The following is a 19,660-nucleotide window of genomic DNA, read 5'->3' as shown; positions in this document are numbered from 1 at the left end:
GACAAGACACATCCCGTACCCTGATAAATTGACAAATGACTGGAAGATTTTAGAACCAAAAGCTAATAGTGATTTTCTCAAAGGTGGCAGGATGACAAGTTGTTGTTGCTTCAATTTTACAGTTAACATCATATCTTGGGTTAAAAATTTAAAAAACAAACAAACAAACAAAAAACAGCTGTATGGGGGCCGTGAAGCACAAATATATCTCAGAGGTTTGAGTTGGAGGGTAAAGTCAGGAAAAGTGAAGAGAATATTTCTATTGGGGAGGCTGAAAACTCCAGGATGGAATGGAAGGAAACCAACTCCACGGAGTGTGCACATCCCCCTCTGAAAGCTGAACCGAGAAAGACCCTGGGGAAATCCCTCCGGAACCTACTCCGGAAGCAGCTGGAAGGCTTGTGATACAGAGAAGCTGCCAAACCCCGGGTAGACAGATGACTTTTCTGGCAAGCAGAGGGAAGTCAGCAAATCCTTCACTCCCAGCTGGGAAACTTGAAACTGAGTTAAGATTTGGAGCAAATAAACAAACCCAAAAGGTCCACAGCATGCTAAGAATAAAAATACCAGTAACCTGTATAACAAAGCATTAATATCTTTAATATACAAAGAGTTATTAGAGATCAATAAGAGAAAGATAAAATCTCCTGAAGAGAAAAGTAGGTAAAAGCCATGAACAGGCAATTCACTTAAAAAAATAAAAGCACAAACATAAAAATGGCCAATAAACACATGTTTAGATTCAGTGTAATCATTAAGGAAATTCAAAATAAAACAATGAAATGTGTGTGTCTTTCAAATTGACATTTGCTCTGTTATGAAAATTTCTAATGTTTGGAAAGGATATGGAGAATATGCACAAATGCTGCTGATGGGAGTGTAAAAAAAGACCAGCTTTTTCAGAGAGGAATGAGGTGGAGGTATAAGGGTTATAAAAGGCTTGAAATGGTGCATATGCTTTGACTCTTAAATTCCACTAGCACACACTTATCCACTGCGAACGAATTTTAGAATTGAAAAAGGCCCTCGGTGTCTTTTTCAGAGGTGGCTGAAGACTCAGCTGCAGAATGTTCTCGGAGGAGGCAGTGGGCAGAAAGGCTGGACCTCAGCACCAGAGCCTGGCTGCCCCGGGCAAGTTCCTTTCTGAGCCTTAGCTTCCTCATCTGCAAAATACAAAGCGTCATAAGGATGCCAAAACACATCAAATGCCTGGCACATAATAAATGCTCAGTAAATGCAAGCCCAGCAAAAGAAGCTGAACAGAAAATTACAAGTGCCCAGAAGATAAGTGGGCCAAGGAAAGGAATAAAGTTTCAGAGAAAAGAAGCTAAAAACAGTTCCTGAACACACGAAAAGATGCTAATCTCATCTCCCAAAAAAGATGCTCACTATAATGATGCCAAGACACCGTTTTTCACTCAGAAGATCTGAGAAATCCTGAGTCAGCTGGCAGCCTGTGCAGCCTGGGGGGAAATGGGCCACTGGCACACAGGTGAGGGGTACCAGGTGGGACCACCCTGGTGGAGAGTGCTCTGGAGACTGCTGTTGAAATGCCAAACACAAATGCTTGAGACCCTGAGATTTCATACTGGGGGATTTACCCTTAGGGACCTCCACTTGCCAGGACAGTAGGTACCAGGTCATTCTCTACAGCAGTAACAGTTGGTTCAAAAGACTAGAGGCAAAATGGCCATCACTGGTTAGATTCTAGTCAAATACATTAAGGGGCCCCATTTGTAATCCCTCATCCTCAACTGTGATTCCCCAGATATTCTGACATCCAGAAGTCTTTCTAAAGCAGTTTAATCTCCATTTATCCCGGTACATGTGAATATTCTTCAGTTTATATGCAGCGATCGACTACAGGATTTATCCCAGATCAGCAGCATGTTAGTTAGCTACTGCTGTGTAACAAATAACTCTAAAAGTTAGCACACATTATCTCAGAATTTCTGTGGGTGATATGGAAGCCACTTAGTTGGGTGGCTTCACAAGGCTCTCAGAATAGCAATTCTCAAGGGGATTGAGCTGTGAGCTATTCCAGAATCCTTGCACCTGCCCTGGGTTCTGAATATCCAGATCATAGCCGTCCTGCCCACCAGTCTGCTTCTAGTTGGACCAGTTGTTTTCTGCCCCATTTCAGGGAAGTCCCCATGATGCATTTCCATCTTACAGCTGGAGCTGAGGATCCCTGCACCAGCAGCAATGTCAGCCCCAGCCCAACATGCATTTACTGCTCCAACAAAGAGCTCACTGTAGGATCCTGTAGTAGGAGGGCAGGCTGCCCTGGCCCTGAGCATGGCTCCCTGTACCTATCTCCCAGAGCAGCCCTCACTTGTGGTAGACCCAAGGCCCCCATCACCAGAATCTCCCCTTGCAGTGTTGGAAACTGGTAGCTGCTGGGAGAGACTCCACGGAGTCCTGGCAAGATGAAATGGGACACAAATTGATGTCCATGTCAGAGGGTACCTCTGTGGCTCAGACAAACATTTGCTCCCCATTGCCCTTGTTTACCATAGCTTGGCCAACCTGCCGGGTCAGGATGTAAGGTATACGCTGTTCCACCCAGGAATCCACGCTTAGAACCATCCCTTACACCCCATAGGAGGTCCCCTTGCCCCCCAACAATTTAGCAGAATGGCCCAAGAGCTTATGAGGTGCTCACCTACTCCTGTCTGGTCCCATGGGGCCTCTGAGCAACCATCTAAAGTGCAGGACACGTCACTGACACCGAGGGACTTTTTCAATTCTAAAGCAAAAGATAAACCTTTGGACCCACCTAGGGATTCCATGCATTCTCTCAGAGAGGCCACAGAAGGGCAAAGGATGGGAGGAAATGTCTCAACCAGGAACCCAAAATGAGTGATTCAAATAAGTCTCTTTCCATACTGTGCCCATGGCAGACATTGCTAGCTGATACCCACACCTTCACTGCGCTGCCTACCAGCCCCACTTGCCAACACAGCACTCTGAGCAGACATTACAAGTCAATTAAGGTTGGAGTGACACTAAGGACATGTAAAATCTCTAAGAACAGAAGCTAAGGTTTTTTTTTTTTTTTCTCCAATTAGAGAATAGTTTGTTGTTGTTGTTGTTGTTTTTCTACTTAAAATGCCCCTTTTTAAGGGAACTTAGTTCTTTTTGTTTGGATGCCCAAAGACCAAGGACATCTGCACCCTTACTTCCTGGCTCCCCAAATCCTACCATCTTTGGCTTTCTCCCATCATCTCCAACTGCTCCTTCTGTGTCCCTTCTTCCTCTTGTGTCCTTCAAATACAGGCTTTTCAGGACCCCACTTATTCCTGTATACACTGTCCCCAGTGTTGTGGCCCCCCTTGTACACTCAGTGATGCCCAGCCCAACCACCTCAGACTCCCACCTCAGCCTCATACCTGGGCTCTATACCCTTGTTTGCTGCCCCTGAGTCCATCCTTTGTCCCCAGAACTGTGCTCTCAGCTTCCTGCCTGGCCTCCAGTCTGGTCACTGTTGCCCTCTGCTCACACACCCTTCATGGCTCCCCAGTGCCCGCTCAATAAAGCTTAACCTCCTCTGCCTGCTATTCCAGGCCCTGCACACCTGCCCTGGCAGCCTCCAGCCTCCTCTCTTTCCATTCTCCTCCATGTTCTCTGCATCAGCCACATAGAGGCCCTGACAGTCCCTCAATCTCACATGGCTCATCCCAGCACACATCTCTGCAGTCTCAGGCATTGGGTCATGAGCAACTAATGAAGTGAGAAGGAGAAGAGATGGTTCTAGAGCTACTCCCAGCCCGGAAGATTCAAGAATCCTTGGGGCTTTAATGCCAGCCCAGGAAAAAAAAAAAAAAAAGAGTGGTTGCTGAATGAATAAATATGCATGTCCACCCCCAGTTTCTGAATTTTGCCTCCTTCCTTTCATCCTAAGAACTCCTACACACCCCTCACAACCTTGTTCCAATGCTCCCTCCTTTAGGAACTTCCATCACTGCCCCTCAAAGACTCACTCACCCCAGTCCTCATCTGTCCCAGTCCTACCCTCAGCCAAAGGGCTAATGTTGACCAGAAGTAAGAGGCAATGGGGAGCCTGGCAGAACATGGTATACACAGCCAGGGGTCACTAGGCTTCCTTGAGCCATAGAGGAATGGGGCTCACCTCCATTGATCCTCTGCAGCAGGACCCCCTGAACAATGTCTTCATAGATGCCTTCGAGGGTCAGGGCCGGGCTACCCACAGCAAGGACATCTCCTTCGAACTCAAGCAGATCCTGGAAGAGAGGCAGCTGAGGGGCTGGGCTGGACAGGAGGGCTGCAACGTTGACCCTGATTAGCTGGCAGGGGGCGGGGGGCACCTTGGGACTAAATGTCCTCATCTATAACATGGCCTCTGTGATCCATCCTCCCTCAGGGTGTTGTGGGGACTGATGAAACCCAGCCCATCATATCTCAAAGGGAATAGTGCAGTATCTCTGCTACCCCTCCCATCCAACTTCTTCTCCGAGAGGATCTCATCAGCACCTGCCCGATGCCCCTGTGTGACCAGGCCCCTGTGACCTACTCTCTCACCCTCTCCCCATGCCCTCACTCACTGAGTTCCAGCCATACTTGCCTCCTCACTATTCCTCCCACACACAAGCATGGTCCTACTTCAGGGCCTTTGCACACGCTGTGCCTTCTGCCTGGACCACCCTTCCCCGGGACATGGCTCATGCCCTCGGTTCACTGCTTCTTAGGGAGAGCCTCCTGGACCACCCGGAAAACCCCCCAACATACATACCTTCCCTCTTTCCCTCCTCCCTTCTCTGAAGCCTGTGTCACCCACTGATATGCGTTGCATGGGCCCCCCCCTGGCTCTCAAATAACAGATGCCAAGGACTCTCTTGGGAGAAGCAGAGGGCATTGAGGAAGCCCAGAAGAGTCATCCAACCCGGCCATAGGGCTCAGGGCACAATAGTCTCTTATCATCACAGTGGCTCTGAAGGAGCGAGCACTCTGTCCACTGTATAGAAAGACACAGACAGGGACGCCTGGGTGGCTCAGCGGTTGAGCATCTGCCTTTGACTCAGATGTGATCCTGGGGTCCGGGATCGAGTCCCGCATCGGGGTCCCTGCATGGAGCCTGCTTCTCCCTCTGCCTGTGTCTCTGCCTCTCTCTCTCTCTGTCTCTCATGAATGAATAAATAAAATCTTAAAAAAAGAAAGAAGAAAGAAAGAAAGAAAGAAAGAAAGAAAGAACGAAAGAAAGAAAGAACACAGACACTTGGTTGTCCTCTAGGATGTGCCCGTGCGTGCCCTATTACTCACCACTTTGCAGCTCCACTCCTGCTGGCTCAACACAAAGGGCAAGAAGATGCAGAGCAGCCACCCGCGGATGAACTCCCTCTGTGCTGAGCTGCTGTCGGATTGGAACTTCTGCAGGACACACACGTGGCTGGTCCAGTGGCCATCTGAGCATCCAGGCCCACTGCCGTGCCCCCCTCCCCCCAGCGGACCTCACCTTCAGCACACGGCCCCTGACTTTCTCCAGCTGCTGGGCAGCCTGGGTGCAGTCGAGGGCTGTGGTCAGACACTCATCCGCCAGCTGGAGGAAGGTGGCCACAGAGTCAGCCATAAGCTGCAGGAAGAGTAACTGATAAAACCCCTGGGAATCCAGGCTCTGGCCTTCTGGGCCCCGCACCTGCCTGACTAGCCCTTCTCAGCATCCAGACTGACCCGACCAGCCACTTTGCCCCAACCTCCTTTTTGCCTCAAGAAACAGCATCCCCCTCCACTCAGGACCTGGGAGTCATGCAATCAGTGGGAACCTATATATAACCTAGCAGAAAGTGCCCTACCCCTGGAGGATGGTGCCAGGGTGCTCAGTCTGGGGAGCAGAGAGTTGGTCAGAGTTCAGCCTCCTTGGCTGAGTGCTCTTGTGCAGTGTACAAATTGAACAACTGTACCGGGCAGCACTCAGTATTTGCAATCCCTATCTCCTTCACTCACCATGTCAATTAGCAGGTCCTATTGTCTTGGCCTTCAAACACACCCCACTTCTGTCTACTGACAGCACCCATTCTGGTTCAGGTCTCCTTCCTGCCTACTCTACTCCTGTACCCAAGAACTCCCCTTCCCCACAGCATGTAGGGCTTCCTAAATCTTGAAATCTTGAATCTGGTCACGCCCCTCCCCTGCTCATACATCTGCTATGGCTTCCTATTGCCCTCAGGGCAGTGCTTGGCCCCGTAGCCCCACATTCAAGTCCCTGACCCATCTGTCCACCCACCTTGCTGGCATATCTCCTACCTTCCTGCCCTCGCTTGAAACCTACGATCCAATGTCTATCAATGGCTTCACTTCCCCCAAATGCAGACAAATTCCCTCACTTTCCAGAGCTGATCCACGCTGCTCCCTCTACCCAGGACATACCCCACCCCCATTTTCCCCATTGCCTCAGTTTGGAAGTCCTCTCTTCCTGGAGGTTCTCCTAACTCTGTGTGTTCCCACCACAGCCCTGTCTCCCACATGTGAGCCCAGTGAGGGAGGTCAGGTCTATTGCCCTCATGGTCTCCCCAGCACATCCTTGGCACCTGTTCAGTGGGGGCTGCTCCCCTTGCCTTGCCTCCTTGCAGCCTCCCACTCCCTCCCTCACCTGCTGTGCAAGATCCTGAGCCCCAAACATGAGGCTTCGTGTTCCAGAGAAGCCAAATGGCACCACCAGCTGACCCAGGCGGCCCTGGCTTCGCTCAGCCTCACGGTAGCAGGTCTGCATCAGCTCTGGGTCCCAGGGCATCTCCCCAAATGAGTAAACCTGGGCTCCAGTGGCAGGCGGGTGAGAAAAACACCATCAGTTGATGGAAAAGCAGGGCCAAGGATCTCACAGCCAATTCATAGTAGGAGATATGCAAATGGAAACATATCCCACCTCAGTCATTACCCCCAAAAATGCATAATAAAAGTAACAGGTATGGTGTGATGGACATAAAATGGTGGAACCTGAAAAAAAAAATGGTTAACATGTAGTTCTGGCATGACTGAGAGGAAATAAGCAATAGCCTTTGTCACATCTACACCCAACCACCTGATGTCCCGTCTATGCTGGGGGGCTCTGCGGCTGCAGAAATGGAGTAATTCAATATGGTCTTTGCCCTTAAGGAGCTCACAGAAAAGTTGGACATAAACTACAAACCACTAGAGAGGTATGTAAACACCTCTATGAGGAAGGAAGCACAGGTAGTTGTGGATGCAGAGAGGGAGCAGAGAGATTCTTGGAGGAGGTGATTACGAAGTGAAAGTTTAATGAATTGAGGTTTTCCTGGCACTCGGTAAGTGATCATTTAATATCAAAAGAACTGAGGTGGCCTGCAGGGAGCAGAGTTCACTGGCTTAGGAGATGGGGTGGACTCTGACAACAAAGGAATGGGAACAGGAGGAATTTGAGGGTAGGTGACTCCAGACCCATGTTGCTAAAATGCTACTCTTGTCACTTTACTCCTCCCCTCAACCATGTTTTAAACTGTGCCCCCAATGACCATAGTATGGTGGTTTACAATAAGTAAAAAGCCTAGAACAAAATTCAGAAAAGGTTTTCGAGGGGTTTTTCAACTGGAAAGTTGAAACAATTTACACGTCGCTTCTGTAAAGCTAGCACACTGCCTGTTCATCCCCACCCCCAAACTGGAGCTCACCTCCCTGCGCAGCGATGTGCCAGAGGAGCTCCCACGCAGGTGGCGGGACAGGCGGTCCATGCCCTGAGCTAGGAGGGTCTGCACTGCTGAGAGAACGGCTTCCATGGTGCTCAGCAGCTTTTGAGTGACCAGGGACAGCTGTGTGTCCACCTTCCTGCACAGGCACGACTCTAGGGGGCCCTGGACCTGGACTGGGAGTGGAAGATACTGGCCTGGATCTCCTCCACAAGGTGCTCGCGGGTAGAGGCAGCCATGGGCCAACACGAGGAGGAGGGCAGGAGCTCAGACTCTGGGCACCCTCGTCTACCTTGTTACACAGGAGAAAACTGAGGCTTTGAGTCTGGCAGCATCCAGCTCAAAGTCGCACACGCCAGAGGCCGAGTCTGGATTACGAGCAGAGTGGGAGCCTCTGCCATCTGCCGGGGTATCCCGGGTCAGGTCGGCCACTGCCTGTGCCCCCACTGTTTCCCGACTGGGTGTCCCTGGCTCCATCCGTAGCCTAACGCCCTACCTCGCCGGGACTTCCCTCTGGACGCTGCCCCTGTCTCGCAGGCACGCCCAGACTCCCACGGACCCCGGGTCTCTCGTGCCCTTCCTTTCTCCCCCCACCCCCACCCCACCCCCACCCCCCACCCCGCCTGCCCTGTGTGTCTCAGGTCGGGGATTCTCCGCCCCACCCCTTATACCCACCCGGTTCCGCTTCTACCTGTCAGGCTCCCGGCCCCGCCCCTCCCTGCCCAGGCCCCGCCCCTGTCTGCTCAGGCCCCGCCCCCATCTGCCAGGCCCCGCCCCCAGGCCTCACCCCGCAGCCTCCCCGCCAGGCGCTCCCGCTGCCGCAGTATCTGGTCCACGTCGGGGCGGATGGTTTTCTCCAGGACCGTGAGCAGCTCGTCTTTTTCCGGCTGGAAGGCGCGGAGTCCGGCGGAGGTCCCGGCCAGGACCGGCGGCGTGCACCGCGTCTAGGAGCTGTCCCGCCCGGCCGAGGGGACCCCACGGGCCAGTGGCGCGGGAGGGAGCGGAGATGGGGCGCGGGTGCGGGGACAGAGAGATGGAGACGCGGAGAGACGGGGAGAGAGTTTAGGGGCCAGTCGCGAGGAGGGGGAAGGTGGGCCCCCGGGTCCGTCCCGCATCGGCCTCTGCGTCCCCCGCGAGTCCCGACCTCCGCGACCCCGCGCGTACCTCGATCCAGGCCCAGGCACGGTGGCGGCCCGCGCCCCGCAGGCCGGGCAGCGTCTGCGCTCGCAGCGCCGGCAGCAGCTCCCGCATCAGCACCCCGGTCAGCACCTGCGGGAGAGGGGACCGTGGGCGCCCCGGCGGGCCTAGAGGGGTCCCGGGGGCGGCCTTGCGCGGCACTGACCTCGGCGTCCGAGCCCAGGGTCACGTCGTCGCCGCCAAAGTGGCCTTGGTGCTGCCGATAGAGTCTTACGGCGTCCAGGAAGGCGCGGGCGGCGGGGGCCTTACTGCGCTGCAGGACTGCGGGGGCAGCTCCTCAGTGCCAGCCCACTCCTCCCCTGCTCGCACCTCCGCCTGGCTCCCCACGACCCGGGGAGGAAGCCCTCCGCCTCCTCACCCAGTCCCGGAGCACCCGAGGCTCACCCATCTCCAGACCCTTGCACAAGCAGTGCCCTCTGCAGGGAACACGGTGCCCGAGGACATCACCAGCCCATAAGGCACCTTTATAATATGATTTAGGAAAAAGCATTCTCTGTGTAGACAGTCACAGCCGCTCCACATAAGTACATTTGTGCACTCAACAACCTGCTCAACATGTGTCGGTCCTGTTCCCCTTCTTCACCTGGCTGGCCCCTTATCCTTGTCAGACCCCGGACTGGACATCCGGCCTCCGAGTAGCCCTCTCTGACCTCCCAGGCTAAGCTCCCACAGGGCTGCGTCCCCATCGCAGCCCTGGTCACTAATAACTGCCTATGGTTGCTTCTGTCTCCCACCACCCCAATCCATTTCATAAATAAGAAAACTAGAAATTGGAGACGACTCCATAGCCAGCAGGGGCAGGACTCCAAGACCCACGGCTGCCTGAGCTTTCCCAGGGCCCACCTGTGCCACGAAGCCGGATGCCGCCCTGCAGGGCTAGCCTCCAGGCACGCTGCGCTTCCCTCGAAGCTGCAGAGAAACAGAGGTGCCGGCGGAAGGGGTGCTGCAGGAACAGGGGGAAGGTCACCGGCATTTCCAGGAGGGGGTCAGGCTCTTCCTGTGTATGATCTCCTGCAAGCAGACAGTGGAGATTGTGTCTTCATTCACTCACTCACTCCACAATCATTCGTTCACTAAAAGAAAACACCCACGAAATGCTTAGAGGAGCCCCTGGCATGGGCAGTTGCTCGATAAGCATGAGCCGTGCTATCATAACTGTGCTATCCTTGTTCGAGCTCAGACCCAGAGGGAGGTGAGCCCAGGGCAGACACCGACCATTCCATCCCAGCAGATTCCGAGCTTCAGCATCCTCCTTAACACAGAGGCCTGGGCAGCCACTGCCAATCTAGCTGAGTTGGCAAGTGATCTGAGCCCTGCTTACTAATTCATAGTAGGGGGGGTTGGGGGAGGGGGGTCAGCCAGGTCCAGATTAAAACCCTGCCAAATCATTTGCTAGCTCTATACATAGGTGCAGTTGTTTTTTATCTGAACCTTGGGTGTCCTGCCTGTGAAATGGGCTTCAAAGTGATACCAATGACCTCCTGATGGGACAAAATGAGTGAATTTCTTTTTGATTAATTTACTTGGGGGTTGTCCTAAATCCTCAGTGTTTGGTTCTGATTTCCAGAGCCATACCTGGGATATGCAGTGAAATGCAGTCATCCAGAAAGTAGAAATCCCTGATCACCCTGGTCCTTCAGCCGCAGCGCCCAGAGGTAATAATAGCCTTTAACACTTTGGGGGACGTTACTCCAGATCTTAAAATCCACACAAAGTGTGTGAGGCGGGTTTTTGTGACAAGATGGAGTTTTTTGCTCTTGCATATGTCTGGGGCACCTTCGGCTGCTTACACCGCTATCCTTTCTAAGGGTTGGACCATCGTTTATTTAATCAACCCCTGAAGGATGGGTATCTGAATGGATTTTGATATTTTCAACAGCATCATCATTTCTGCGAACTGTCTTTATTGCTACATCTTTGCATCACTTGGGGGCAGGATAGCTTCACCGTGAAGTGAAGTGCACACAGAATTGCACACAGAAGTGCAATTCTGGTCCTGACAGTCCTCAGCCTCGGTGTCCTCGGCTGTGAAATAGGGTAGTTAGTGATGGGGCCAGCTGTTGGTCAGACTCAGTGAGATAACACAAGCCCCGTGCTGAGCACTCGTCATACATATGCCACCAATCCAATAATGCAGTTCCTTTCCCTATTCCTGCACAGTGTTGTGATAATGAAAGAGGGGGGCTGGAGGGAGAGAAAGGAGGAGGGGAGGGAGGGAAAACCCTCCTGGAAATGCTGGGTTGAACAACACACCCTGCAGCAAATCTGTGTGATTTTCCCACCCACCAGTGCCCATATCCCCACATGCTCGCTGACACCAGGTTTTATTGTTTTTAGCCTTGCTACTTTGATTCTGGTCCAATGTTCTTTTTTTTTTTTTAAGATTTATTTATTTATTTATGATAGACACAGAGAGAGAGAGAGAGAGAGGCAGAGACAAAGGAGGAGGGAGAAGCAGGCTCCATGCTGGGAGCCTAACACGGGACTCTATCCCGGGACTCCAGGATCGCACCCTGGGCCAAAGGCAGGCGCCAAACCGCTGAGCCACCCAGGGATCCCCTGGTCCAATGTTCTAATTCTCCTTCTTTCTCTGGTGAGAGTGGATATTTCTCTTGCTAGAGCTGGGGTGCACACCAAAGGCAATGCTACCCCCCGGGGACACTTGGCAATGTCTGGAGATATTTTTGATTGTCACCCTTCACATAGGGGGTTGCTCCTGGCATCAGGTGGGTGGAGGCCAGGGATGCTGTTCAACATCTTGTAATGCACAGGGTGCCCTCCTTCCCTGCAAAGAATGATTTGGCCCCAACTGTCAACAATTCTAAGGTTAAAAAAAAAAAACCTGCTCTTGAGGTCCCAGGGACCTTACCTGAGGAGCCTGGACAGAGAGTGTCCAACAGGTGGAGATATTCACGCTGGGAAGTCAGGACAGTATACCCTGTCAAGGTCATGGAGCCCAGGGGATGGCCTCCATTTTCATATTCCTATGAAAGGCATCCAGAGAACCAGCTTGCGACAGGTCTAAACTGTGGCTTCTATGTCCTAACTGGATCAGGGGAAGGTTTAGGGTTGGCTAGGGAAATCCCCCTGTCCCTCTCGTGTAGTCAAGCACCCAGCACTCACTATGTGCTAGGCTAGTCCTAAATATTGCATGAGGATTATCTCATTGAATCCTCACAACCCCTTGTGGCCTGGGCCACCGTCATCCCATTTCACAGAGGTGGAAACTGAGTCCCAAGGGCACAAATGACCTGCCCGAATTCCCCAGCCAGATGGGATGCACAAACGTCCTCCCAGTTTCAACCTCAGCTCTGCTGATGACCATGAGAAAATTCCCACTCTTGGACCTCAGTTTACCTACCCAGCCCAGCAGGACCCAGTCACCCACCCCAAGCCAATCTCATAAGGATCCTCAATTCATATTAGGTAAATGAAGAAAAGAGAGAGGATCACATTGGGAGCTGGACCCCAAACCCATGCTGACGGGAGTGGGATGGTGAGGCCAGAAGGAAGGGACGAGGGCCACTTGCTTACCTCCCTGAGGCTGAACCACTCCAGGCGGCCATCCCCACGCAGGACACAGAAAATGGGCTGCCATCGGGGTGGGTGGCCCCCAAGCTGTGTCAGATGCCCTCGGTGTTCACGGACTCGGGGAAGCTTCTGCAGGAGGAGGGACCAGTGGATGTCAGGGGCAAAGACTGGTGTCCCCATGTCCAGACCACCTGGAAAGCACCCCCCACCCCATCTCAGGTTCCACCAAGTACAGGGAGCTCGGGGGCTGCTGACATGGCACTGCTATCCTTTCTCACATGCTAACAGCATGCACTTGTTTGGGACACTTCCAAATACAAACTGACATAATGCCCCCTACAGTCCTGGGAGGCTGACAATTTGTCACTTGGAAGCAGGGCGTTCCCCACTTGGGCCTCCAATGAGACCCCAGCCTTGGTCAGCATCTTGATTGCAGCCTGTGAGAGACCCCAAAAGAAAGAACTCAGGAGGTTGTGTCTCGACTCCTGACCCACAGCAACTGTAAGATAACACAAGTGTGTTGTTTCCAGCCACTGGTGGTGCGATGTGTCATTACACAACGTTAGCTAATACAAGTGGGATTTCTCGGTCAGGGAGCAGGTGCTGTTCACTTTCATGCGAAGCAGCTGGTCCTCTGTCCACAGACCCCTCCCTGGGGCAGGGTGGGACATCACATTGTTTTATTATCTTTGTTGCTCCTCTCACTACCTGGCCATCTGAATTGTGCACGTTTTGTTTCATCGCTGGGTCCCAGAGCGAGGCCCAGTGCACAGATGGCACTCGATAAATATTCAATGAATAAATTAACCGTATTTGTGATCTTTTCATTCTTTGAGGGGGCGGTAGAAACTCAGGGGTTTGTTGAATGATTCTCCAGATTTTTCCTGAGGCCTGAGATCTTTCAGAATAATATTGTTAAAGCATTATTATCGAAATTATACATAAAATAAGAATTTTCTAAAATGTTCAAACTGAAGCAAGGGGGAAATCCCACCCCCTCCACCATGGCTCAAACCCCAAAGTCAACTGTGCCCAAGGCGCAGGTGGCAAGAACCTACAGGTGACAGAGGTGCAGGTGGGGACCACACCTGGGGTCCCATGATGCCCCAAGTGGGACAGTGAGAGCCCAGGTGAGCTGTGTCCACAGTGCAGGGAGCCTCCAGCCCAGGACCAGGCACAGCTGGGAAAAGAGGCATCTGAGAGAAGTTGAAGAAGCTCAGAGTCGACTGGGGCAGGGACCCGGTGTCAGTAACAAGCACGGACTCTAGGTTCAAATCATGCTTTGCCTCTTGCTGGCAGAGTGACCTCAGGCAGGTCACCCTATCTCTCTGTGCCTCGGTTTCCTCACTGGTTGAAGACTCATTTCCCAGGCTGATGAGGGCTGGGTGAGTTGTTTAGAGCACATGGAGCCATTTGTTGGCTCAGGGAGACATCTGGAGCCAGGCCAGGCAGCTCCACCCTCTTTTTCTTTCTTTTTTTTTTTTTTTTTTGAGATTTTATTTATTTATTCATGAGAGACATACACAGAGAGGGAGACAGAGACATAGGCAGACAGAGAAGCAGAGCGAGAAGCAGGCTCCATGCAGGGAGCCCAATGTGGGACCCGATCCTGGGACTCCAAGATCATGCCCTGGGTCAAAGGCAGGTGCTCAACCGCCGAGCCACCCAGGCGTCCCAGCTCCACCCTCTTATGTTCCATCAACAAACTCTCCTGGAGCTTCTACTATGTGCAGGCACCACATAAGCACAAGGGGTCTGGGGGAGTGAGTGGACAAGGCTGGCCCCTGCCCTCACAGGACAGACAAGTGAGGGAGGCAGACGTGTGACCCAAGGCTTCCCTGGAAAAGCAGCGGGACGGGGATCCCAGAGGAAGCACCCAACGCAGGAAGGGGCTGTGGTGATCAAGGAAGGCTTCTTGGAAGAAGAATGTCTGGAGCATGAGGAAGAACAGTAAGGGCACCAGGCAGAGGGCACCACATGTCCAAAGGCGTGAGGGTCCAATGGGCATGTCTCTTGCCCAATAGACAAGGCAAGGGTTCTCCAACTCCAGAGCTTTTGCATTGGCTGCGCCCTCTGCCTAGAATTCCCTTCCCACTCTGGGTTCCAGATCTGGTCCCTTCTCATCCTTTACATCTCAGCTCAGGGCGCCTTCCCTGAACCCCAACTCCCCGACCTCCCAACACTGCCTTTCATCTTGTCTCCATAGCAACCTATGGGAAGTTATCGTGCATCATGATATGTTAATGTGTTTGGTCATTTCTCCCTGCGTCAGACCATGACCCTGGGTGAGGGGAGAGGGGGCAGTGCGGTGTCCCCAGTGTCTAGCCTGGGACATGGTTTGCAGTAGGTACCCGGTGAATGTTCAAAGAATGAATCTTAATGGTCTCCCCAGGTCTTGGTGCCAGCTAGGGTCAAGGTGTAAGGAGGGCCCCCAACTGAACCAAAGCCTCCCACCCCAGCCTCCCTCACTCAGCACCCTCTTCCTTTGCGGCACCCACTTTACTGCGCATCAGCTGGCATCCGGCGGGCTCCCGGGGCTCCAGCTCACGGGAGATCTGTCGCAGGACAGAGGCTGCCAGTTGCCCGCGGTAGCAGGGCAGGAAGTTCCTCAGCAGGGCATCCACCTGGCCTGCAGGAGTCAGAACAGGCAAGGGAGGCCCCGTGTGAGCTCCAACCATCGCCCCAAAGCTGCCCAACAAGACATGCTCCAAATTCCACTCACCATCCACAGGCTGTTTCTATCCACGTGGGGGCCAGGTGGGGGGTTAGGGACTCAGGCTTAATTTATAACTGATGCAGAATAAACTTTACAATCTGATGCGCTTTGACACCTTTACACACCCAAGAAACCATCGCCACGATCAAGATAATGAACCCCCAAGTTTCCTCTTGCCCCTTCCCTGGGGAGAGTTTTGAAATCTTTTAAAAGCCTCACCCTAGCACAAGGGAACTTTCTGCATTATGATCTAGGAAGTGATCACTCAAGTTTCAAAGTCCTTCAAACTGTTCCCCAAAGATGTGTGCACTTGGCTAAATGTAAAACGTAAATCCAAACTGCTGCGTGGAATGTGGACCCAATGGCTGGAGCTTCAGCAGTTATTGTGCACCACGAGGTGGGTTTGGGCACAGAAGCCACATGTGGCAGGAGGAATTCAGGTGTCTAACTTTTATCAGCCTGCCCACCACTGTACCTCTCTATAGGCAAGAGAAATAAATCTTTATCTTGTTTAAGCCACTATAGAAAAAAATACATGGCATAAAGTAACTTACTGAATCCTTACAATGGTTCCACAACTAGACATTGTTGCTATCCCTGTTTTACAGGTGAGAGAATGAGACCTAGACAGCTGACGTCATTTGCCCAAGGCCACCCAGCGAGTGAGGGCAGGGCCACGGTGTGAACTTGGATGGTCGGTCTCAAGTGTTTGCACCCATGCCCGTACACATGCGGCTCCCTCTACCTGGGATGCTCTTCCCACATCTCCTATCCACCAACTCCACCACAATCCTCCCGCCCTGGCTTGACCATCATCTCCATGGTGGGCTGTTACCTGCCTCTTCTTCCCTCGACTTGAGGAACCTATGGGGTTCCACTGCGTTCATTCGTCACCTGCCATTCCTGTAATGATAACTTGATCCTCTTTCCTGGTCCAGGTTATAAGCCCAGGAGAGTGGAACATTCTCAACCCCACTATGTCCCCAGTACCCAGCATACAGTAGGTGCTCAACTATGTGAGGGCACCAGCCCTTCTCAGTCTCGAATCAGAAACTGAGCCTGTTTCCCCAGGGTCCCCAGGCAGAGGGCCCTGCTGGAACCTTCTCATCGAGGAAAATCAGCCCAGGAGATCTGGCTGGGCCTGGGACACCTCCCACCTGGTCCCTCACCCTCCTCCTGAACCCATGCCCCAAATAGGGTTACCAGATTTACCAAATAAAAATACATGACACCAATTAAATTTGAATTTCAGAGAAATTAGGAACCATTTTTTAGCCTAAGTATGTTCCCATGCAAAATTTGGGACATACTTATACAAGAGTATTCACTACTTATCTGGAATTCCCATTAGTAGGCATCCTACTATACTCTCAGACACTGTGTCTGACAACCTTAGCCCCAAACTCCACTTGCCCCACTCCCACCTCACCCCATGCTGGCTCACCCCTCAGGTGCTGCTGCTGCTGCTTGTCCAGGGGGCTCGAGGGCCGCCCACCCATCCTGCTGCCGTCTCTAGGGGCTCCCTTGAGAGCAAAGCAGACGCTACCTCCCCTCCCACAGCCCCAAGGTTTCTGGGCTCAGGGGCAGCCCAAGAACAGGGCAGCTGATGAGGGGTTTGGATGCTGAGACCAGCTGCCTGGGCTCTGAAGCTAGAGCATGGCCCCTGTGTGAATGTGTGTGTCGGGGTGGGAGGGGGAAGGAGTGAGGGAATGCCCGCCCCATCCCTGCCCTGCCCCACCCCACCCTGCACCTGCGTCCTCCTGGTTCCCCTGGGGCCAAGGCCTTCAGAGCTGCTGGTTTCTGCAGGGGCCACTGGGGCAGCCCCAGGGGTGGTTGGGAGTATGGAAGACTAGAATCCTAGCTTTGGAGGAGGGAGGCAGGGCCAACACCGGGCAGGACCAGCAGCAGTTGTTGGTGTGTGGGACAGGGGAGGGGGATGGGCAGGGCCAGGGTGTCTAAACACCCGCTCCCTGCTTCCACTGTGCCTACCGCCTGCTGGGTGCTGCTGGGTGCTGAGAGGATCCAGCACTGACCCAGCCGCCAGCAACCCCCAGACCGGAGAGGCAGAGCTGGACAGACACCCCCAGTTTCCTGGGGCCGGTGCTAGGGCAGGAGGATAGGGTGGGGGGATGTTGGTGTGCCACAGATTGGTGGGACGTGCCCCCTTGTGTTTGTTTTGTCAGCCTGTGCTCCATCAGTGCAGATAGCACTGGACTTCATCAGGTTAGCTGGATCTTCCTACGCCTTCACCTGTTTTTCCAGTGCCTGGCAGAGAGCAGCCCTCAGTTTGATGAAGGAAGAGAGGAAGGGTAGGAGCAGAGTCTGCTCCAGGCTGAATTATCATCAAATGTGACTCTCACAGGGTGTCAGACGAGGGGAGTGTTGAGTTCCAGGGGCCGGAATGTGGATGTGATGACTGGAGCATGTGCAGCCCACCTTGGACCATAAGGTGAAACCCACATAATGACAATGACCCAACTACGATGTGGGAACCAGGGGTCCCGGAAGAGTTCATGACATTGCTCCATCAACCCTGGGTGGCATCCCTTCAGAAAAAAAGCTAACTCTCCATTTTGTTTAAGCCACCAGGAACATCTGACTGTAATCCTCACCAATGCCCCAGGTTCATGTCTTCTCTTGACAACCATCACTCGTTGCCAGACTGACTGTCATCCTTGAATGATGTGCCAGGGATGCAGAAGTGGGCAAAACGGACCATGGTCAGCCCCCATGGACCATCAGCTGGCACAGCAACAAAACGGTCAGATAATGTTAAAGGTAAGGAGGAAAAATGGAATGGGAAGAGGGAGAAAGTACCAGGGGTGGAGCATGATCAGGGAGGTGATGTTGTGCCTCAACCTAAAGCAAGTGAGGGCCCAAGTCATGCAAAAAGCTGGAGAAAAAAGAATACTGGGTAGTGCACATGCAAAGGCCCTGAGGTGGGGATTGTTTGACAGGTTCTGGCACAGCACGAGGTGGGTAGGCTGAAGGGAGGTGAGTGAGGGGCAGACACAAGCAGGTCTGAGCAGGGGCAGCTGCTCCTACAGGGAGAGGGGCAGAAAGGGGACCCGTCCCAGAGGCCCCCCACATGGGGTCCCCATGCCTGTCTCATCACTTCCCTCTGCTTCTTGGCACCCCCATCCTGGCTTCTGCCTGAAGCACCAGGGTCACGGCCACCTGCTGTTGCCCAAGCCCATGGCTGGGTTGCTTTCTCTGCTTCTCTTCACATTTCCGCCCTGGCCCTGACCCACTTCCTCACTCTCACATCTGAGTGATTGACCCAGACAAGATGTTAAAGGAAACTTCACTTTCTGTGGTTTTTGGCTTCGGAGTTTCAATCCCCACAGCCTGACCAGGTGCCTCTGTGGGACGCGCCCAGCCCCCAAACTTGGCATAGCTCAAGCATGGCTGGGGGCCCCCCTGTGCCCACCAGCCTCCCCCGCTGCAAGCCCTGGTGCCATGAAGCTGACAGGTGGGTCATGCAGTCACACTGTGGGAAAATGCTACAGCCTGGAACATCACAGACTGAGGCGTCCTGGCACATTCAAGGCTCTGAGAAGGCCCGCAGCATAGTGGGACAGCGGCTGCCACTGGCCCTATGTGTGCAGGGAGAGCTCAGTCAAGTGTATCATGGGCTGAATGGTATACCCCAAAAGGATACGTCCACAGGCTACTATAAAAAAAAGAACAAAACACATGTTGGTAAGGATGTGAAGACATTGGAACACTTGGGCACTGTTGGCAGGAATATAAAATGGTGCAGCCACTGTAGGAACCAGTATGGAGGTTCCTCAAAATTTAACCATAGCATCACCAAATGAATCAGCAAGTCCACTGCTAGAAATATCTCCAAAGAACTGAAAGTCAGGTCTTGAGCTATTTATATAACTGTGTTCACAGCAGCACTATCACAATAAACAAAGTGTGGAAGCAACCCAAGTGTCTACTGACAGATGAATGGAAAAATGTGTGGCACATACATACAATGGAACATTCTTCAGCCTTAAAGAGGAAGGAAATCCTGACCCCGGCTACATGAATGAACCTTAAGGACATGAGACTGAATTAGGGTAATGGACAGTGATGACAGCTGCACAATGGTGTGAACATACTTAATGCCCCTGAACTGGACTCTTAAAAATAGCTACGATGGTTAAATTTTGTTACGTGTTTTTTAACACAGACACACATACACAGAGGATATGTCCCTGGGAGCCTCAGATTGTGACCTTATTTGCAACTATAATTCTTAAGGATCTTGAGAAGAGTTCACCCCGGATCTAGGGTTGTCCTATAGCCAATGATAGATGTTCTCACTAGAACGGTAGAGAACACAGAGAGACACAGAGGGAGAAGGACACGAGAGACAGAGACTGGAATGATGTGTCCACAAGTCAAGGCCCGCGAAGAGTGCCAGCAGTCACCAAAACCCAGAAGAGAGGCACAGGACAGATTCTCCCTCAGAGCCTCCAGAAGGAAGGACCTGTGGACACCTTGATTTCAGACCTCTGACCTCCTGAACTGGGCAACCATAAATTTTGTGGTACTTTGCTCTGGC

The 19,660-nt window shown here is 52.7% G+C and overlaps 1 protein-coding gene across 1 annotated transcript; it reads right to left on the bottom strand.

The window, feature by feature from the left end:
• Nucleotides 1-636: 636 nt before the first annotated feature.
• Nucleotides 637-19,645, bottom strand: NIBAN3 (niban apoptosis regulator 3). The gene is given in 16 exon segments (XM_041763751.1): nt 637-1,163; nt 2,666-2,749; nt 4,133-4,244; nt 5,281-5,388; nt 5,474-5,590; nt 6,608-6,766; nt 7,644-7,834; nt 8,446-8,584; nt 8,586-8,609; nt 8,823-8,927; nt 9,001-9,116; nt 9,699-9,866; nt 11,725-11,839; nt 12,390-12,515; nt 14,885-15,015; nt 16,547-19,645. Coding segments are annotated over 16 exon segments (1,857 nt in total). The 5' UTR covers nt 16,602-19,645; the 3' UTR covers nt 637-1,056.
• Nucleotides 19,646-19,660: the final 15 nt, after the last annotated feature.

Source organism: Vulpes lagopus, chromosome 7 (genome assembly GCF_018345385.1).
Source record: "Vulpes lagopus strain Blue_001 chromosome 7, ASM1834538v1, whole genome shotgun sequence".
NCBI lineage: Eukaryota > Metazoa > Chordata > Mammalia > Carnivora > Canidae > Vulpes > Vulpes lagopus.
The sequence above is the reverse complement of the archived record's forward strand: the minus strand, read 5'-3'. Positions and strand labels throughout refer to the sequence as shown.